At 41.2% G+C, this 19858-nt stretch overlaps 1 protein-coding gene across 3 annotated transcripts in view; it reads right to left on the bottom strand.

Annotated features, from left to right (window-relative positions):
* Positions 1-19858, bottom strand: part of LOC106604534 (phosphatidylinositide phosphatase SAC2) — a 32094-nt gene that overhangs the window by 8508 nt on the left and 3728 nt on the right. Inside the window, exons 1-12 of one of the 3 annotated variants that reach the window (XM_014199259.2) lie at positions 10164-10759; positions 9577-9713; positions 7948-8076; positions 7566-7751; positions 7290-7346; positions 3820-4018; positions 3500-3679; positions 3225-3292; positions 2960-3084; positions 1908-1985; positions 1632-1752; positions 1302-1430 (exon numbers count right to left, since the gene is read on the bottom strand). In XM_014199259.2, the coding sequence (XP_014054734.1) occupies positions 1302-1430; positions 1632-1752; positions 1908-1985; positions 2960-3084; positions 3225-3292; positions 3500-3679; positions 3820-4018; positions 7290-7346; positions 7566-7751; positions 7948-8076; positions 9577-9663 (1359 nt within the window). In that variant the 5' untranslated portion in view covers positions 9664-9713; positions 10164-10759. Of the gene's footprint in view, positions 1-1301; positions 1431-1631; positions 1753-1907; positions 1986-2959; positions 3085-3224; positions 3293-3499; positions 3680-3819; positions 4019-7289; positions 7347-7565; positions 7752-7947; positions 8077-9576; positions 9714-10163; positions 10760-19858 lie in introns of those variants that run through there. The other 2 variants (XM_014199238.2, XM_014199249.2) reach the window with 2 other exon arrangements.

Raw genomic sequence — 19858 nt, 5'->3', positions numbered from 1 at the left:
CTAAAAGAAAGTGGGGGGAAAAAGTTGTAGGACTCTTATTTTCTCCATCCTCCTGGTGTACTTTTCTTCCTGGATATTTCCAAGTCGACATACACCGAGTGTACAAAACATTAGGAACAACTTCCTAATATATACACTACCGTTCAAAAGTTTGGGGTCACTTACATATTTCCTTGTTTTTTTTTTGTCCATTAAAATAACATCCAATTGATCAGAAATACAGTGTAGACATTGTTAATGTTGTAAATGACTATTGTAGCTGGAAACGGCAGATTTTTTTTTATGGACTATCTACATAGGCGTACAGAGGCCCATTATCAGCAACCATCACTCCTGTGTTCCAATGGCACATTGTGTTAGCTAATCCAAGTTTATCATTTTAAAAGGCTAATTGATCATTAGAAAACCCTTTTGCAATTATGTTAGCACAGCTGAAAACTGTTGTCCTGATTAGAGAAGCAATAAAACTGGCCTTCTTTAGAATAGTTGAGTATCTGGAGCATCAGCATTTATGGGTTCGATTACAGGCTCAAAATGGCCAGAAACAAAGAACTTTCTTCTGAAACTTGTCAGTCTATCCTTGTTCTGAGAAATAGATGGCATCATGAGGTAGGAAAATTATGTGGATATATTGAAGCAACATCTCAAGACATCAGTCAGGAAGTTAAAGCTTGGTCGCAAATGGGTCTTCCAAATGGACAATGACCCCAAGCATACTTCCAAAGTTGTGACAAAATGGCTTGAGGACAACAATGTCAAGATATTGGAGTGGCCATCACTAAGCCCTGACCTCAAGCCTATAGAAAATTTGTGTGCAGAACTAAAAAAGCGTGTGCGAGCAAGGAGGCCTACAAACCTGACTCAGTTACACCAGCTCTGTCAGGAGGAATGGGCCAACATTCACCCAACTTATTGTGGGAAGCTTGTGGGAGGCTACCCGAAACGTTTGACCCAAGTTAAACAATTTAAAGCCAATGCTACCAAATACTAATTGAGTGTATGTAAACTTCTGACCCACTGGGAATGTGATGAAAGAAATAAAAGCTGAAATAAAATCATTCTACTATTATTCTGACATTTCACATTCTTAAAATAAAGTGGTGATCCTATGTGACCTAAGACAGGGAATTTGTACTGGGATTAGATGTCAGGAATTGTGAAATATTGAGTTTAAATCTATTTGACTAAGGTGTATGTAAACTTCCGACTTCAACTGTAGTTGGCTACTGGCCCAACAGTATACTGTTGGCAGATGCAAACCTAATATTAGCTTAAAACTTTACACATGCTAATGATTTTACCTTGAGGGCGGCTGTGCCGGCGTACTGTCTGCTGATGGTGTCGCCGTTGTTGGCCCACATGACCTGGTAGATCCTGTAGCACTTGAGGGGCAGAGGCTGCTCAGGGGGCATCACACCCAGTTTCTTCAACTGAGGGACACAGAGACAAAGTTAGGCATCAGTCACCATCGAACGTTTGCCAGAAAACTACACTTACAGTGGAATTCCACTGAAAAAGTTTACATTTGATGTTTTGTTCTTTTCATATGTAATATGCCAACCATTACCACATTACTGTGTCTACCATTACATCAGCTTTGAGTTGACATGTTCGAAGTGGGGAAATCTCACCTGTGCCTCCATTACTGCACGAGCTATGGCAGCCTGGACTACATTGGTCCTGTCCAGACAGTCCATGCAGTTGACCCGGAAAATGCCCTCCTGATGGCAGATGACTCCTGCCTGGTCCACCCTGACAGAGGAACATTCACTGTGTGATGTATTGCATGTAGATATGGAGCTTCTGATCCACATGTGCGATTCATTCAAGATTTTTACTTGCCCTAAAAAAAAGGTCTGTTGAGGTTGGCGATGACACACTCCCACATGCACCACACACACACTTACCAGCCCCATCTCATGTCTGCGATAATATCAGAGATGGCATCTGTCAGCGTTTGCACATTCTCAAACTTCATACCTCGACTGAGAAGACAAAAGACCAATTAAAATACAGGGGAAGTGCATACTATAATTAATAAATAAATAAATAAATAAATAAATAAATACAAGAATTGTAGTTTAGGTTATTCTTTGCTTATTAGAGTTACTTATTATACTGAACAAAAACATAAAATGCAACAATTTCAAAGATTTGTGAGTTACAGTTCAAACAAGGAAATCAGAAAATTGAAATAAATGAATAAGGCCCTATGCATTTTACATGAATGGGCAGGGGCACAGAAATGGGTGGACCTGGGAGGACATAGGCCCACCCACTGGGGAGCCAGGCCCACCCATTGGGGCCAGGCCCAGCCAGCCAGAATTAGTTTTTCCCCATAAAAGGTCTTTATTACAGACAGAAATACTCCTCAGTTTCGTCAGCTGTCCGGGTGGCTGGTCTCAGATAATCCCGTGGGTGAAGAAGCTGGAAGTGGAGGTCCTGGGCTGGCGGGGTTACACGCAGTTTGTGAGACTGGTTGGATGTACTGCCAAATTCTCTAATATGGCGTTGGAGGTGGCTTATCGTAGAGAAATGAACATTCAATTCTGGCAAGAGCTCTGGTGGACATTCCTGCCGTCCGCATGCATATTGCACTCCCTCAAAACATGAGACATCTGTGCCATTGTGTTGTGTGACAAAACTGCACATTTTAGAGTGGCCTTTTATTGTCCCCAGCACCTGTGGTGCACCTGTGTAATGATCATGCTGTTTAATCAGCTTCTTGATATGCCGCACCTGTCAGGTGGATGGATTATCTTGGCAAAGAAGAAAAGCTCACTAACACGGATGTAAACAAATTCGTGCACAAAATTTGAGAAATAAGCTTTTTGTGCATATGGAAAAATGTCTGGGATCTTTTATTTCAGCACTTTACATGTTGTGTTTATATTTTTGTTCAGTATTAAATGATCTGTGTAGTCAAGAGCTGATTGTTTCTGTGTATCAATTTTCTTACCAGTGCTCATGGAAGTCAAAAGAGACATATGTAAGGTTAGGATTGTTGTACAGAAGGACTTGTTTGAGATATGCGTCGCCAATAATCTTCTCACGCCCACTTTGGTCCACTAAGTTTATGATGACCTGTCAAAACATAGTTGCAAATTGCATCAACTTTACTATAATGATAAGTCTTTACTTAGATAAGTCTAAGTTAAACGAAAACTCAAGCTTTGGTAGTGATATCAAAGTAATGCCAATGCTGTCTGGCATATGATTCTCACCTGCTTCTTGTAAAGGTTGAGCTGTTCGTCAAAGTGAGCAGCAAAGTAAGGAATGGTCTCCTTTTCTCCTGAAAAGATTATTATAACATAACGGGAAAAAGTATATGAGGGGTCGTATTCATTTTAGCTTGCCCAGTGCCCTGGGTGGGTGGATATTTAAGCCCATTGCATTAGTCATAAAAATACATTCGGCCCACCCGGGGCACTGGACATGCTTAAACGAATGCACCCATTATTCACAAGGCAGTATTTTGGATTGTAAATATCCCACTGACCTTTCTCCAGCCGAGGCCTGGGGTTGTAGCGGTAGCCTGCTTGGCTCCAGAAGACAGGCACCGAACCGCGGCTCTGCACAAAGGACAGTGAGTGGTTGTGCACGTGTATCAGCTGCTCTGTCTCCACAAAGTTAGCCACGTGTCCATCTGTGTCTACCCCTCTGCGTTTGTACCGCATCCCTTTGGGGAGAAGAGAAATATGATCATTAAATTCACCCTCCAATAATCATCAGAATTGAACTATGACTTAATCAAAATGTTGCAAATAGACCCTAGCAATTTGGCCTGGGTGTCCATGACCTTTGACCTCTGCACTGTACCTGCACGGTGGCGACTGCGGCGGGAGATGAGGGCCACGGTGAAGCGCGGGTGGATGTCGTCCACGCAGGTGTGCTCCTGGAGCGGCGTATCGGGGCTGCTCTTCTCCTCCTCTGGGCTCTCGTTGTAATTCACTACCAGCTCCTGCACCTGCACAAAGCCCTGAATGATGGGTGTCACCCAGAAGTCCACCTCTGGAACCTGCAACACAACAAGAAAAGTTACAACTCTATTAACTAACTTGAGATGTATAAATATGGAATGCAGTAGTTCACTATACAGTACCAGTCAAAGGTTGACACACCTACTCATTCAAGGGTTTTTCTTTATTTTTACTATTTTCTACATTGTAGAATAATAGTGAAGACATCAAAACTATGAAATAACACATGAAATCATGTAGTAACCAAAAAAAAAAAAGTGTTATACAAATCAAAATATATTTTATATTTGATATTCTTCAAAATAGCCACCCTTTGCCTTGATGACAGCTTTGAACACTCTTGGCATCATCTCAACCAGCTTCATGAGGTATGGAATGCATTTCAATTAACAGGTGTGCCTTGTTAAAAGTTAATTTGTGGAATTTCTTTCCTTAATGTGTTTGAGCCAATCAGCTGTGTTGTGACAAGGTAGGGGTGGTTTACCGAAGACAGCCCTATTTGGTAAAAGACGAAGTCCATATAATGGCAAGATCAGCTCAAATAAGCAAAGAGAAATGACAAGTTCATTAGAGTTAACTGCACCTCAGATTGCAGCCCAAATAAATGCTTCAGAGTTCAAGTAATAGACACATCACAACATCAACTGTTCAGAGGACACTGCATGAATCAGGCTTTCATGGTCAAATTGTTGCAAAGAAACCACTACTAAAAGACACCAATAAGAAGAAGAGACTTGCTTGGGCCAATAATTCTGTCCTTTGGTCTGATGATTCCAAATTTGAGACTTTTGGTTTCAACCGTTGTGTCTTTGTGAGACACAGAGTAGGTGAACAGAGGATCTCCGCATGCGTGGTTCACACCGTGACGCATGAAGGAGATGGTGTGGAGGTGCTTTGCTAGTAACACGGTCTGGGATTTATTTAGAATTCAAGGCACACTTAACCAGCATGGATACCACAGCATTCTGCAGCTATACACCATCCCATCTCGTTTGCGCTTAGTGGGACTATCATTTGTTTTTCAACAGGACAATGACCCAAAACACACCTCCAGGCTGTGTAAGGGCTATTTGACCAAGGAGAGTGATGAGTGCTGCATCAGATCACCTGGCCTCCACAATCACCCGACGTCAACCCAACAGATGGTTTGGGTTGAGTTGGACCGCAGAGTGAAGGAAAAGCAGCCAAAGGCTCAGCATATGTGGAAACTCATTCAAGACTGTTGGAAAATCATTCCTCATGAAGCTGGTTGAGAGAATGCCAAGAGTGTGCAAAGCTGTAATCAAGGCAAAGGGTGGCTACTTTGAAGAATCTAAAATATATTTTGATTTGTTTAACACTTTTTGGGTTGCTACATGATTCCATGTGTTATTTCATAGTTTTGATGTCTTCATTATTATTCTAGAATGTAGAAAATAGTAAAAATAAAGAAAAACCTTGAATAAGTAGGTGTCCCCAAACCTTTGGCTGGTACTGTATATTTAACATTGATTAAAAGGAGTATGATTGCTATCCGTTCAAATCACTCCACTAATACATGCTAAGTGTTTCCTTGCTAGAACATTGCCCTATTTTTCAGATAGGGTTCTGCAGAAGCGTTCAGTGTCACACCAGTGCACCATGACTGTCTGTACTCTTATACAGTGCATACGGAAAGTATTCAGATCCCTTGACTTTTTCCGAATTTTGTTAGTTACGTTACAGCCTTACTCTAAAACGGATTTAAAAAAAAAATCCCCTCATCAATCTACACACAATAACTCATAACAAGGCAAAAAAAATTGGTTTAAAATGTTTTGATAATTTAAATTTTTTAACGGAAATATTACATTTACATAAGTATTCAGACCGTTTTACTCAGTACTTTGTTGAAGCACCTTAATCAGCGATTACAGACTCGAGTCTTCTTGGGTGACGCTACAAGCTTGGCACACCTGTATTTCAGGAGTTTCTCCCATTCTTCTCTGCAGATCCTCTCAAGCTCTGTCAGGTTGGATGGGGAGCGTCGCTGCACAGCTAGAGATGTTCGATCGGGTTCAAGTCCGGGCTCTGGCTGGGCCAGTCAAGGACATTCCGAGACTTGTCCCGAAGCCACTCCTGCATTGCCTTGGCTGGGTGCTTAGGGTCGTTGTCCTGTTGGAAGGTGAATCTTCGTCTGGGGTCCTGAGCACTCTGGAGCAGGTTTTCATCAAGGATCTCTCTGTACTTTGCTCCGTTCATCTTTCCCTTGATCCCGACTAGTATCAAAGTCCCTGCCGCTGAAAAACATGCCCACAGCATGATGCTGCCACCATGCTTCATCGTAGGGATGGTATTGGCCAGGTGATGAGCGGTGCCAGGTTTCCTCCAGTCGTGACACTTGGCATTCAGGCCAAAGTGTTCAATCTTGGTTTCATCAGACCAGAATATCTTGTTTCTCATGGTCTGAGTGTCCTTTAGTTGCCTTTTGGCAAACTCCAAGCGGATTGTCATGTGCCTTTTACTGAGGAGTTGTTTCCGTTGGGCCACTCTACTATAAAGGCCTGATATGTGGAGTTCTGCAGAGATGGTTGTCCTTCTGGAAGGGTCTCCCATCTCTACAGAGGATCTCTGGAGCTCTGTCAGAGTGACCTATGGGTTCTTGGTCACCTCCCTTACCAAGGCCCTTTCCCCCTCGATTGCTCAGTTTGGCCAGGCGGACAGCTCTAAGAAAAGTCAAACTTCTTCCATTTAAGAATAGTGGAGGCCACTGTGTTCTCGGGGACCTTCAATGCTGCAGACATTTTTTGGTACCCTTCCCCAGATCTGTGCCTCAAAACTATCTCGTCTCGGAGCTCTATGGACAATTCCTTCGACCTCACGGTTTGGTTTTTGCTCTGATGTGCACTGTCAACTGCGGGACCTTATATGGACAGGTGTGTGCCATTCCAAATCATGTCCAATCAATGAAATTTACCACAGGTGGACTCCAATGAAGTTGTAGAAACATCTCAAGGATGATTCATGGGAACGGGATGCACCTGAGCTCAATTTCAAGTCTCATAGCAAAGGGTCTGAATACTTATGTAAATAAGGTATTTCTGTTTTTTTTAAATTATACATTTGCCAACATTTCTAAAAACCTGTTTTCGCTTTGTCATTATGGGTTATTATCCCAAAGCCAGTCTTGCGTTGCGGATTTTTTTATTTTTAAATAAGGCTATAATGTAACAAAATGTGGAAAAGGGGAAGGGGTATGAATACTTTCCGAATGCACTGTATCTGACAATTCACAAATTAATATCTAGTCTATACATTCCTGTCAAACCAGTCTTGAAATACATCAGTTACCTGCTGATCAATTAGCTCCTGGACCATGTGTTTGTTCCAGAAGAATCTGTCATCCACCTTGAAGAGGAAAATAACTATTATCAGTCAAACAATTACTTTATTTGAATTATTTAAGCTTGGTTAAACTACTTATCTTAAAAGACAGGACATGTGTGGTAAAATACTACTGTACTTAAACCAGGCATCTCAAACCGGCGACCCCCAGGCCAAACGTGACCAGCGATCTGATTTAGTAAATGCGACCTTTGTGCTTTGAGTGTAGTAATAACCACTTACCTGTTTCCATTGGGGTAAGTTGGACTTTTCTGTGTCTCCCTGCCGCTGCACAGTGTTGGTGAGGTCATAAGTCATGCTGTAGTAGAAGGAATCGGAGTCCATGAATATCTTGTACAGCTCGTCGAGCAGCCGCCTCTCGAGACGTTCCTTCTCTTTGTTTTCCTTGACCTGAAAGGCAGGGGAATACTGGGTGGTGGGCATGGACAGGGATGGTATTAAATTGTCAAAATAATATAGAAAAATAACTAACAAATAAACTATAAATGGAGAAGAAAAAAAAAAAAAATACATAAAAGCAAATGTACCAATTAAAAAATGTACAAGAGACATGTAAGATGACAATACATGGGATATCTGAGCACAGAACTACAAATTCTATAACCTTTTTCTTAGTGGGAGCCCCAACATTGGACTTGATCTGACTCAGAGTTTTCATCAGGTACTTCGACTCATCTGGAGACGGTGCAAGCTTCTCTGGTTTGTCGATCCCAAAGTGATGCTTCTTACAAAGCTAAAAGAAAAAGGGCAGACTTTATATTCCACTTTCTATCAAAATTGTACATTGTTAACATACCAGCGTCATCATCCCCTGTAGTGATGTGTGACAGGAATTTCAAAATGAACTCAGAAATACGCTCACTTTTATAACCCATCTGAAGGCAGAATTTGAATTTAAAAAATTGTTCTTAACTGACTTGCCTAGTTAAATAAAGGTTAAATATATATATGTTTTGAAGTACCCTTCATTCAGATCAGCTTAGGCTAATTGAGTATACCAAAGCATTCTGAATTGACCCCAACTCTATAAGACTTCCTCATAATTTAGCTAACGATTAAAGTATTCCAAATATATTTACAGGGAATGATAGACAATTGGGATAATACTGGTGGACATGTCTATGAGGTTGATTGACAGCTAATCACTATGGTGTCTTTGGGTTAATTGGATCAGTCTCAATGTGATTGCTAGCTAATTACATCAAGTCAAAGCTACTTGCTATCAACAGTCAAAAACATCCAAAACAAGTGGTTCAGAAAACTCTAAAACAACTTCACAGGGCTACTGAATTCCTAACCTAGACGGGATGGAATAATAATTCTGTGGTATGGACAGTATGTAGGGATAGGTTCTAGAAACATACCAGAGACATGATTATCCAACACATCCCGTTTACTGGAAATGTTTCACTTACTTTCTCTTGATCTGTATCATCATCATCATCATGGCTCACCTGTAAGACTGGCATCTAAGCAAAATCCCGATTCCTCTTAGATCATTTGGCAAAATCACATTATTTCGGTTTCTAATTAAACAATTCTGATTAACATTGGCAATGCAGAAAAATAACACTAATGTAATGTACCTTGGATGTTCATTTTACAAGGTGATTCATTGGTGGGGACTCATCAAGGTGTCAATCAAAACAGGGCAATTGAGATACTTACTAGAAACATTGAAATGCAATCATCAAATTGAAAAACACTAAGGCTAGCCTAGATGATAGCGGCAAGCTATGGTTTTCATCTCATCATGACTGCATCCTAGATTAAAGAAAGATGCACTACGCAGAAATCTCTACGCCATTTCCTGGTTGCTAAAATTCTAATAGTTTGCCTAATTTTAGTTTGTGACAAAACAAGCAAGTATAGTGTAGAGAATCATTGTACCATATATTGTATTTTCAGCTGTTTGAAGCTGGTGTACCTAACCAAAAGTAAGACGTAAAAACGAAACTTAAGAACAGGAAGCATAGAAATAGCGCACATTGAACATATCTACCGTTTCTTTCAATGAGAATGACAGATCTATAAGACATTTCGATATGAATTTGGTCGGGTTGCCAAAAAAGTTACATATTGCGGCTTTAAAAAAGGAGACAATAGCACATCAGTGGCTACTTTAATGTGATTACAGCTGCATTTGTACACTTCTTAAAATCCCAGTACTTGAGTGCTCAGAGCTACATTAACCTCAAAGATAAAACGTGCCTCATCACAGACAATCTCTCACCTCCAGCTCCAGATCCAGTGGCTCTTCCTCAGACAGAGGAATGACAGCTATCTTGGTGATCTTGTAGACTTTGTGGTCACCTGGCATCTGGCCAACCAGCGCTTTTTGGCGGATCAGTATGAGACCCAGAGGAAGATCTGCCAACAAGAAGGGGTAAGGGTGTCTCATCACAGGCACAGAATTCCACACATTCCATAAGGTGCGACTTCTAGGGTTGGGCGGTATCCAGACTTTCATATTGTCATATCATCCTTCTCTCACAGGAATTTACGGTATTACCTGTTTAGTACACAAGGGTGCGCAAAACCCCCCCAAAAAAGCCCAGAATGCTAACAAAATTAGCACAAGTAATAGCGAATTTCCATTGCTGCTAGCTAAATATGCTAAAATAAACAAATTGCAATGACAGGCAATCCAAAACATAAAGTTATACATATATAGGTACGAGCTACCTAATGTCAATTTTGGTGAGTTTGAACATTTACAAGCGAATGTGAACGAGAGACATTGTGCAAAATAATAAAGTTTTGAGGCATGCTTATCTGAAGGAAAAACAGTACTGGCTCTGTAGCAGCATGTGTACGTACAGGCTGTGTCTGTGTGAAGTCGCTAGGGCAAACGGGCCTGCTCAGAGAACATGGGGGAGTAGCAAACAGGCAGAGTATGGAGAAGAGAAAAAAAAACAGAAAATGAAGATAGCAGTGGCAACTGTACAGATAACTCATCCAAAGGGCTTTGACTTTTCAAACATGGCAGAAAGCTAACACAATATGATGCCCCGTCATTAACTGAGCCACTTAGATAACTAGCAAGTTAAACTTAGGGGTCGCATTAACGCAGAATTCAGTGTTTTTCAAGAAAAGAAAAAAAGAGAAAAACACAAATATTCTATCAGCAGACAGTGCTCTGACTAATGTGTAGCTACTTTTCTCCTGTGCTTTTCTCAATGTAGCCAGCCTACTTCTCTCCGGTAAAATGACAGATTAACTTTAAACAAAAAATTAGGAAATGGAGCTACATTCTTTCTATGATAAACATTAGAAATATGATGGCCATGCATCGTTTCACCCTGGTCTCAGAGCATTTCATATTATTCTGTATTTAAATCCGAGAAACTCGTATGGTTATATAAGACAGATGGTTAGTTAAGGCAAAAACGAAAGTCGGGATGGATGGATGGATGGATGGATGGGCGTATAACATGAACGTCTAGCAACCCAAAGGTTGGGAGTTTGAATCTCATCACGGACAACTTTAGCAACTTTTGAACTACTTACTACTTTGTAACTACTTAGTATGTTAGCTAACCATTCCCCTAAACATAACCCTTTAACATAAGTCCTTGCCTAGCTAACATTTAACAAGCTAGCTAACGTTAGTCACCTAGCCAGAATTTAACATATTATACAAATTCGTAACATATCAAACATTTTACAAATTCGTAACATATTGTAATTTTTGCAAATTCATAACATAACAATTCTAATTCATATCATACGAAATGGGTGATGGCCATCTACAAATTAATAGATACAGTTGAAGTCGGAAGTTTACATACACATAGGTTGGAGTCATTAAAACTCGTTTTTCAACCACTCCACAAATTTCTTGTTAACAAACTATAGTTTTTAAAAGTCGGTTTGGACATCTACTTTGTGCATGACACAAGTAATTTTTCCAACAATTGTTTAGACAGATTATTTCACTTATAATTCACTGTATCACAATTCCAGTGGGTCAGAAATTTACATACACTAAGTTGACTGTGCCTTTAAAGAGATTGGAAAATTCCAGAAAATGATCTCATGGCTTTAGAAGCTTCTGATAGGCTAATTGACATCATTTGAGTCAATTGGAGGTGTACCTGTGGATGTATTTCAAGGCCTACCTTCAAACTCAGTACCTCTTTGCTTGACGTCATGGGAAAATCAAAAGAAATCAGCCAAGACCTCAAAAAGAATTGTAGACCTCCACAAGTTGTAGGCCTCCAAACGCCTGAAAGTACCACGTTCATCTATACAAACAATAGTACGCAAGTATAAACACCATGGGACCACACAGCCATCATACCGCTCAGGAAGGAGATGCGTTGTCTCCTAGAGATGAATGTACTTTGGTGCGAAAAGTGCAAATCAATCCCAGAGCCACAGAAAAGGACCTTGTGAAGATGCTGGAGGAAACAGGTACAAAAGTATCTATATCCACAGTAAAACAAGTCCTTTATCGACACAACCTGAAAGGCTGCTCAGCAAGGAAGAAGCAACTGCTCCAAAACCGCCATAAAAAAGCCATACTACGGTTTGCAACTGCACATGGGGACAAAGATCGTACATTTTGGAGAAATGTCCTCTGGTCTGATGAAACAAAAATAGAACTGTTTGGCCATAACCACCATCGTTATGTTTGGAGGAAAAAGGGGGAGACTTGCAAGCCAAAGAACACCATCCCAACCGTGAAGCACAGGGGTGGCAGCATCATCTTGTGGGGGTGCTTTGCTGCAGGAAGGACTGGTGCGCTTCATAAAATAGATGGCATCATGAAGTAGGAAAATTATGTGGATATATTGAAGCAACATCTCAAGACATCAGTCAGGAAGTTAAAGCTTGGTCGCAAATGGGTCTTTCAAATGGGCAATGACCCCAAGCATACTTCCGAAGGACAACAAAGTCAAGGTATTGGAGTGGCCATCACAAAGCCCTGACCTCAATCCTATAGAAAATGTGTTGGTAGAACTGAAAAAGCATGTGCGAGCAAGGAGGCCTTTAAACCTGACTCAGTTACACCAGCTCTGTCAGGAGGAATGGGCCAAAACTCACCCAACTTATTGTGGGGAGCTTGTGGAAGGCTACCCAAAACGTTTGACCGAAGTTAAACAAGTTAAAAGGCAATGCTACCAAATACTAATTGAGTGTATGTAAACTTCTGACCCACTGGGAATGTGATGAAAGAAATAAATCACTGAAATAAATCACTCTACACTATTATTCTGAAATTTCACATTCTTAAAATAAAAGTGGTGATCCTAACTGACCTAAAACAGGGAATTTTTACTAGGATTAAATGTCAGGAATTGTGAAAAAATGAGTTGAAATGTATTTGGCTAAGGTGTATGTAAACTTCTGACTTCAACTGTACCATACTGAATGGAGTGCCTCGGATTTAGGTACAGAATAATACAAAATGCTCTGAGACCAGGCTGATCTTTTTTGCAAAAAACAACACATTTACTTGTGTGGCTGCCAATCAAATAGCTTGCACTTCTGTTGTCATCTAATGCTATTTTCTGCCTAATGTGTTGCACTAAATGTATTTTCTGTGAAGGAAAACTATAGTTGCACGTGCACGTCCCTGATCACTCTATTGAAGAAAAACACTTGACTTTCAATATAAAACGTGACCCCGGTCAATACACAGCTGAACTCAACCTGCTCTCGCTTTCTCCTGTTGTGCTATTTACAAACAAACAAACGTGACTGGCTCAACTGTTTTGGGTACTACGGTGAGCTTCACAATGTAAAATAATGGAACATTGGAAATGAAGAACACGATCTGCTTCATCTCCTAACATATTGCACAAGTTGACTGAAGATATTTACTTAATGTAGCTACAAATATTAACATGGTATTGGAAAAACCATCCCATGGCCATTTCCAAACAGCCGTATATGGTACATAAACCGCTCAAGCCTATTGACTTAATCACCTTTTCTCTCTCACCGTCTGTCTGTGGTGAAACACAGCATCTGGCTAAGCGAACTGAAATTTCACGCATTCAAATTCACTTGATTTGTTAGAATCAGAGGTATATACATGCTCTTCTCTTGTAAAACCAATGTATTATTCATTGACTACAGCTCTGCTTTCAACACCATAGTGCCCTCAAAGTTCATCACTAAGCTAAGAACCCTGGGACTAAACACCTCCCTCTGCAACTGGATCCAGGACTTCCTGACGGTCCGCCCCCAGGTGGTAAGGGTAGGTAACAACACATCCGGCACGCTGATCCTCAACACAGGTGCGTGCTCAGTCCCATCCTGTACTCCCTGTTCACTCATGACTGCACGGCCAGGCACGACTCCAACACCATCATTAAGTTTCCCGATGACACAACAGTGGTAGGCCTAATCACCGACAACGATAAGACAACCTATAGGGAGGAGGTCAGAGACCTGACCGTGTGGTGCAAGGACAACAACCTCTCTCTCAACATGATCAAAACAAAGGAGGAGATGATTGTGGACTACAGGAAAAGGAGGACCGAGCATGCCCCCATTCTCATTGACGGGGCTGCAGTGGAGCAGGTTGAGAGATTCAAGTTCCTTGGCATCCACATCACCAACAAACTAACATGGTCCAAGCACACCAAGACAGTCGTGAAGAGGGCACGACAAAACCTATTTCCCCTCAGGAGACTGAAAAGATTTGGCATGGGTCCTCAGACCCTCAAAAGGTTTTACAGCTGCACCGTCAAGAGCACCCTAACGGGTTGCATCACTGCCTGGTATGGCAACTGCTCAGCCTCCGACCGCAAGGCACTACAGAGGGTAGTGCGTACAGCCCAGTACATCACTGGGGCCAAGCTTCCTGCCATCCAGGACCTCTATACCAGGCGGTGTCAGAGGAAGGCCCTAAAAATTGTCAAAGACTCCAGCCACCCTAGTCATAGACTGTTCTTTCTGTTACACGCACGGCAAGCAGTACCGGAGCACCAAGTCTAGGTCCAAGAGGCTTCTAAACAGCTTCTACCCTCAAGCCATAAGACTCCTGAACATCTAATCAAATGGCTACCCAGACTATGTGCATATAGATGTGTAAAGACAGTTGGACAAGACATGGTAGGTAACTAGCTTGTTAATTGTTTACAAACAAATTAGTGAACGCGCTAGAAAGCTAAACAGCAACCTCTAACTAGTTGACTACTGTAGCTAGCCAAAAAGGACTTGTTTTGAAAGTTGGATCATGTTATCCTTTGAGGGTTTAAAGAAAGTGTTCTTACACTACGATTTTGAACATTCAAAGCAGCTGGGAAATTTCCATGACAGGCATTGTCACCTTAGCTTGCTACATAACTTTGAGTGATAGGAAGCATGAGCACCACAAATCAGTCTACACCACTGCGCACACACCTGCCGTTACTATGACAACTAGCGTAGCCATATGAGCAGATGACTGCTTTCTGAACACACACAAATCCAATTTGGTCACTTGTAACTTACTGTTTGGACAGTCAGTATTCCAAAACGGATTTGAGCGTTAAGGCCTGCAGTGTGAACATAGCTGTAGAGACCAACACAAAGGACCCGTTTCAAAACATTGAATCAATTAAGGCATGTTTTCATCAGTTCATATTTTCAGTACTGTCATGGTTTGACCCAAGAACACAAATAAACCATGTGAATATAAAACATACCAAATAACACAACAGAAACAAAAGGCACAGGAGGTGGTGCAGCCCAACGTTTCAGACTCCATTACCCCATGCTCCTGGAAACAACCACACCTCTGGCCACCCCTCACAAGTGTGACTAATTGCTCATTACCTCCCCCAAGACATTTCATTGGTTAATTGTGTTCACCTGTATTGTATTTAAAAAGGGTAGGTGGCATAAACTGAACCACATGTAACATATGGAATTGCTTTACTATGGGCATCAAAAGTCCCAATGCAAAGTTACACCTCACTTATCTATTTTTTGAGTTATTACATAAAACTGAAGTCAATTGGAAAATGTTTTTCCATGGGGTGATGTAATATGGAGGAGCCGGCAAGCCAGCCTATTCCCTATCATGTAAGTTACAACAGAAATAACTTCAAATGTATAACTTCAAATTAAAGCAAATCCTTTTCAGCCAACTTACAAGTAAATACTTTATGAATTGATTGTTATAAATCAACTTGCAAGGTTGCTAGCCAACTACCCTGTTAACGTTACATTAGCGCTACATGAGTTGGCCAGTTGTTATCAACAACTAGCTTACATCTACATTAAAGTAAACCAAAGTTTTGGAAATACATAACACCATCTTTCAAAGACCTTCAATACTGTTGATCACTCACTACTAATTCAGAGGCTTTCCTTAACGGCTGCATGTAAACTGGTTTAAACATTACTTGACATAATTCAATGTGTATCTACAGATGTTGTCAAATCAGGTTCTGCAGGGGTCAATTCTGGGTCCTGTACTTTTTACATTAACAATACTGACTGTCAAAAAAAATGTCCTGCACTTGTATGCCGATGATACTGTAGTGTGTGCTATTGCACCCACGGTTGACCAGGCTCTATCTTAACTACAATCTGCCTTCATTGTATTACAGAAACACTTTATTGACCTCAAATTGGTATTGAATGCAGGTAAAACCTTGTATGTTGGTCTCACATAAACATAACTATCGGTCCTAGACTATGGCGATATGAATGCAGCTGCCACTTCATTAAAGACGTTCGATGCAGTTTATCATCAATGCACTGTGCTTTATTACGGGCGACAGTTTTAATACTCATCACGGCATTCTCTACCAAAAAGTTGGTTGGCCCTCTGATGTCACGTAGGTCAAATCAAAATGAAATAACATTTTATTGGTCGCATACACATATTTAGTGATGTTGTTGCGGGTGTAGGGAAATGTGCGTGTTCCTAGCTCCAACAGTGCAGGAATATCTAACAATAGACACATCTAAAAAGTAAAAGAATGGAATTAAGAAATATTAGGTTGAGAAATGTAGGAGTCCGGAGTATAAATATATTTATAAAACTGTGTGGTTCGAGCCCTTAATGCAGATTGGCTGAAAGCCGTGGTATATCAGACCGTATACCACAGGCATGAATAAACATGTATTTTTACGTTGGTAACCAGTCTATAATAGCAGTAAGGCACATAGGAGGTTTGTGGTATATGGCCAATATATACACACACACACACACACACACACACACACACACACAAGTACGTGGACACCCCTTCAAATGTGTGGATTCGGCTATTTCAGGCACATCCGTTGCTGACAGGTGTATAAATCAAGCACACAGCCATGCAATCTCCATAGACAAACATTGGCAGTAGAATAGCCTTACTGAAGAGCTCAGTGACTTTCAACGTGGCACCGTCAAAGGATGCCACCTTTGCAACACGTCACTTCATAAAATTTCTGCTCTGCTAGAGCTGCAAGTTCTGTTATTGTGAATTATACAACGGCTGGGTCTAATCCTGAATGCTGATTGGTTAAAAGCGCATTCCAGCCGGTGTTAATTCCACAAGTTACCACCGGCTAAATCTATGACGTTAAAAATGCCTATTTACTCTGTTCCATCTGACTGCACAATCCACTGTCTCATCAGACCAGTCAGGCAATTTATAAACTTGATCTCCACTATAAAACACACCTAGACATTCTCACATTTCTTTTAGACTAACATTTTAGTTTTAACAGTGGAGATTTGTATAAACCTTGCCGTCTGTCTCTAACATTTGCAACATTGTTTCAACATTGAAATTCGATCTCCAGCTGTCCCATAGTAATGAACATGTCAGGAGTTGGGACGAGACAGACAGGCAGAAAATAATCACGAATCAGCATAGTTTTGTATATATCCATAAAAATTATCAATAGAAAACAGGTCAAATTAAACGAAGTGCAGCTAGTCTACCGTCTTTCCAGCTTCAGCTTGAAGTAATTGTGTTAGTTGTGTTGTTGGCTAGCTGCTCTGAACAACAGTGTCCTGACAAGAGCACATTCTATACCAGGAGAAATTGTGCATCATTAGCTTATTGTTATGGATGTATCCAAATTAAATATAACTAGAAAATAGCTTAAAACGCAAAGGCAGCTATTTTGCGGTTATTCTGGCTGCACTTTTTGACGTGACTTTAAATAAGCTAGCCGTAGTTGGCTGGCTAGCAAGCAAAGGATAAGAACGTTGCCAGCCAGTATGGCAATGGAACATTTAGAATGAACAACTGGGTCGCGTCCATAGATACAAAACAAAAAGACTGAACGACTGGTTTCTGGCAACCGAACCGATAGAATGAACGACCAGCTGGCTTGGGTAGCAACCCTAGATTTGTCGGGACTATCTTGTGGAAGGATGTAAATATTGTGGAAAATAGGTAAATCATTATTTGAATATGTTGGTAACCCGCTATATAAAAGTGATAATGCCCTCGAAGCCGGTGTTTGGAGGATATATTGCCACGGTTCTCTCAGGCCTAACAACACCCGTGCCAATGTATCCTCCAAACACTGGCAACAACAGCTCAGCCATGAAGTGGTAGGCCACACAAGCTCATAGAACGGGAGCGCCATGTGCTGAAGTGCGTAAAAATCTTCTGTCGTTGGTTGCAACAATTACTACCAACACTTACTGCCTCTGGAAGCAACGTCAGCACAAGAACTGTTCGTCAGGAGTTTCATGAATGGGTTTCCATGGCCGAGCAGCTGCACACAAGCCTAAGATAACCATGCGCAATGCTAAGCATGGGCTGGAGTGGTTTAAAGCTCACCACCATTGGACTCTGGAGCAGTGGAAACGCTACCTGCCCGAATGCATTGTGCCAACTGTAAAGTTTGGTGGTGGAGGAATAATGATCTGGAGCAGTTTTTCATAGGTTCGGGTTGGGCCCCTTAGTTTCAGTTGTTGGATTCTAGCTTGAAATATACTTATTCATGTTACCATACTAGAAGTTATTGATTACTTTACATGTATAAGGAAAGTATGTTGGTCAATGAAGGGTGGACATGAACTTGATGTATGGAAAGTTACTGAGTGAGACGAGGTGAAGTGCAGAAAGTTCATATTCTGTTCAAACATGTTATTGTTGAATATCAATGTTCCTAAGGAGGGAGGCAAAGGGCAACAGTCTAGTTTCAGTTCCTGATAAGGCAGTCCAGCTGCGGAACTAGGGAAGAGGGAGGATTTTGGCTCGAGGTCCCGGATGAAGTGAGAAGAAACCTCTGGGAGAGGGGCCAGAAGGACCCACCCCAACGACCCTCCTACTAGTCTTATCTCAAATGCATACACTGCCACACCTATGAAGGGTCTAGCATCAGGCAGGGCCAAGACTACATCAGTGAGAGTAACCAATGAAGTTCCTTCCTAACAGAGATGTATTGGCTGTCTAGATGTGTAAGGAGTTGACCCTGCTCAGGAGGTATTAAATATATATCCTTGTGTAATCATACCAAGTCTTTGCAGCTCTATGACCCAGGGGGTGAATAAACTTGGTTTGAGCTTTTTCTAGTCGTCCGTTAGTTTCTGAACTACTGTTTGTTCAGAACCTAACACAGTGAAGGAAAATCTTAACACTACAGCATACAATGATGTTCTAGACGATTCTGTGCTTCCAACTTGTAGCAACAGTTTGGGGAAGGCCCTTTCCTGTTTCAGCATGACAATACCCCCGTGCACAAAGCGAGGTCCATAAAGAAATGGTTTGTCGATCGGTGTGGAAGAACTTGACTGGCCTTCAGAGGCCTGACCTCAACTCCATTGAACACCTTTGGGATGAATTGGAACAATGACTGCGAGCCAGTGCCTGACCTCACTAATGCTCTTGTGGCTGGAAGCAAGTCCCCACAGCAATGTTCCAACATCTAGTGAAAAGCCTTCCCAGAAGAGTGGAGGCTGTTATAGCAGCAAAGGTGGGACCAACTCCATATTAATGCCCATGATTTTGGAATGGGATGTTCAACGAGCAGGTGTCCACATACTTTTGACCGTGTAGTGTACATAAGTGCAATACATCCGGCAGAAAATAGTTTAACAGATTTGCAAAGCTATTTGGCTAGCAGCCACACAACTACATTAGCTTACAATGAAAAAGCAAGGTATTTTTTGCAAAAATTAAGCATTGCCATCATATTGTTTCATACGTAGGTCATAGAAAGAATGTAGCTAGCTACATTTCTTAATGTTTTGTTTTAAGTTAATCTTGCCTTTTAACTTGCTACCGGAGGAAAGTACCGGGGGAAAAGTAGCCTACGCATCAGTCCGAGCGCTGTCTGGTGATTCAATGACCTGAGCAAATATATTTCATCCGAGTGGAAAAGTGCAACTGAAACAAATCTTTTACATTCATGATTTGGAGCAAACACTGACTGAAGCTGAGCAGAATTTACAATAAGAAGCATTTTAGATCTGCGTTTACAAAACGCAGCAAGATAGTTATTTCCTTTTCTGTGTGAAAAATGCAAAATCCAGCGTTAAAATGACCCGTGGCCTAGTCTAACCAATTCTAAATGACACTAGCAGTTCGCAAAGTAGCTTAAGCAGAAAATAGATG

This window comes from Salmo salar, chromosome ssa01 (genome assembly GCF_905237065.1).
Source record: "Salmo salar chromosome ssa01, Ssal_v3.1, whole genome shotgun sequence".
In the NCBI taxonomy this organism is placed as follows: domain Eukaryota; kingdom Metazoa; phylum Chordata; class Actinopteri; order Salmoniformes; family Salmonidae; genus Salmo; species Salmo salar.
Note: the sequence above shows the minus strand (reverse complement) of the source record. Positions and strands in the feature narration are given on the sequence as shown.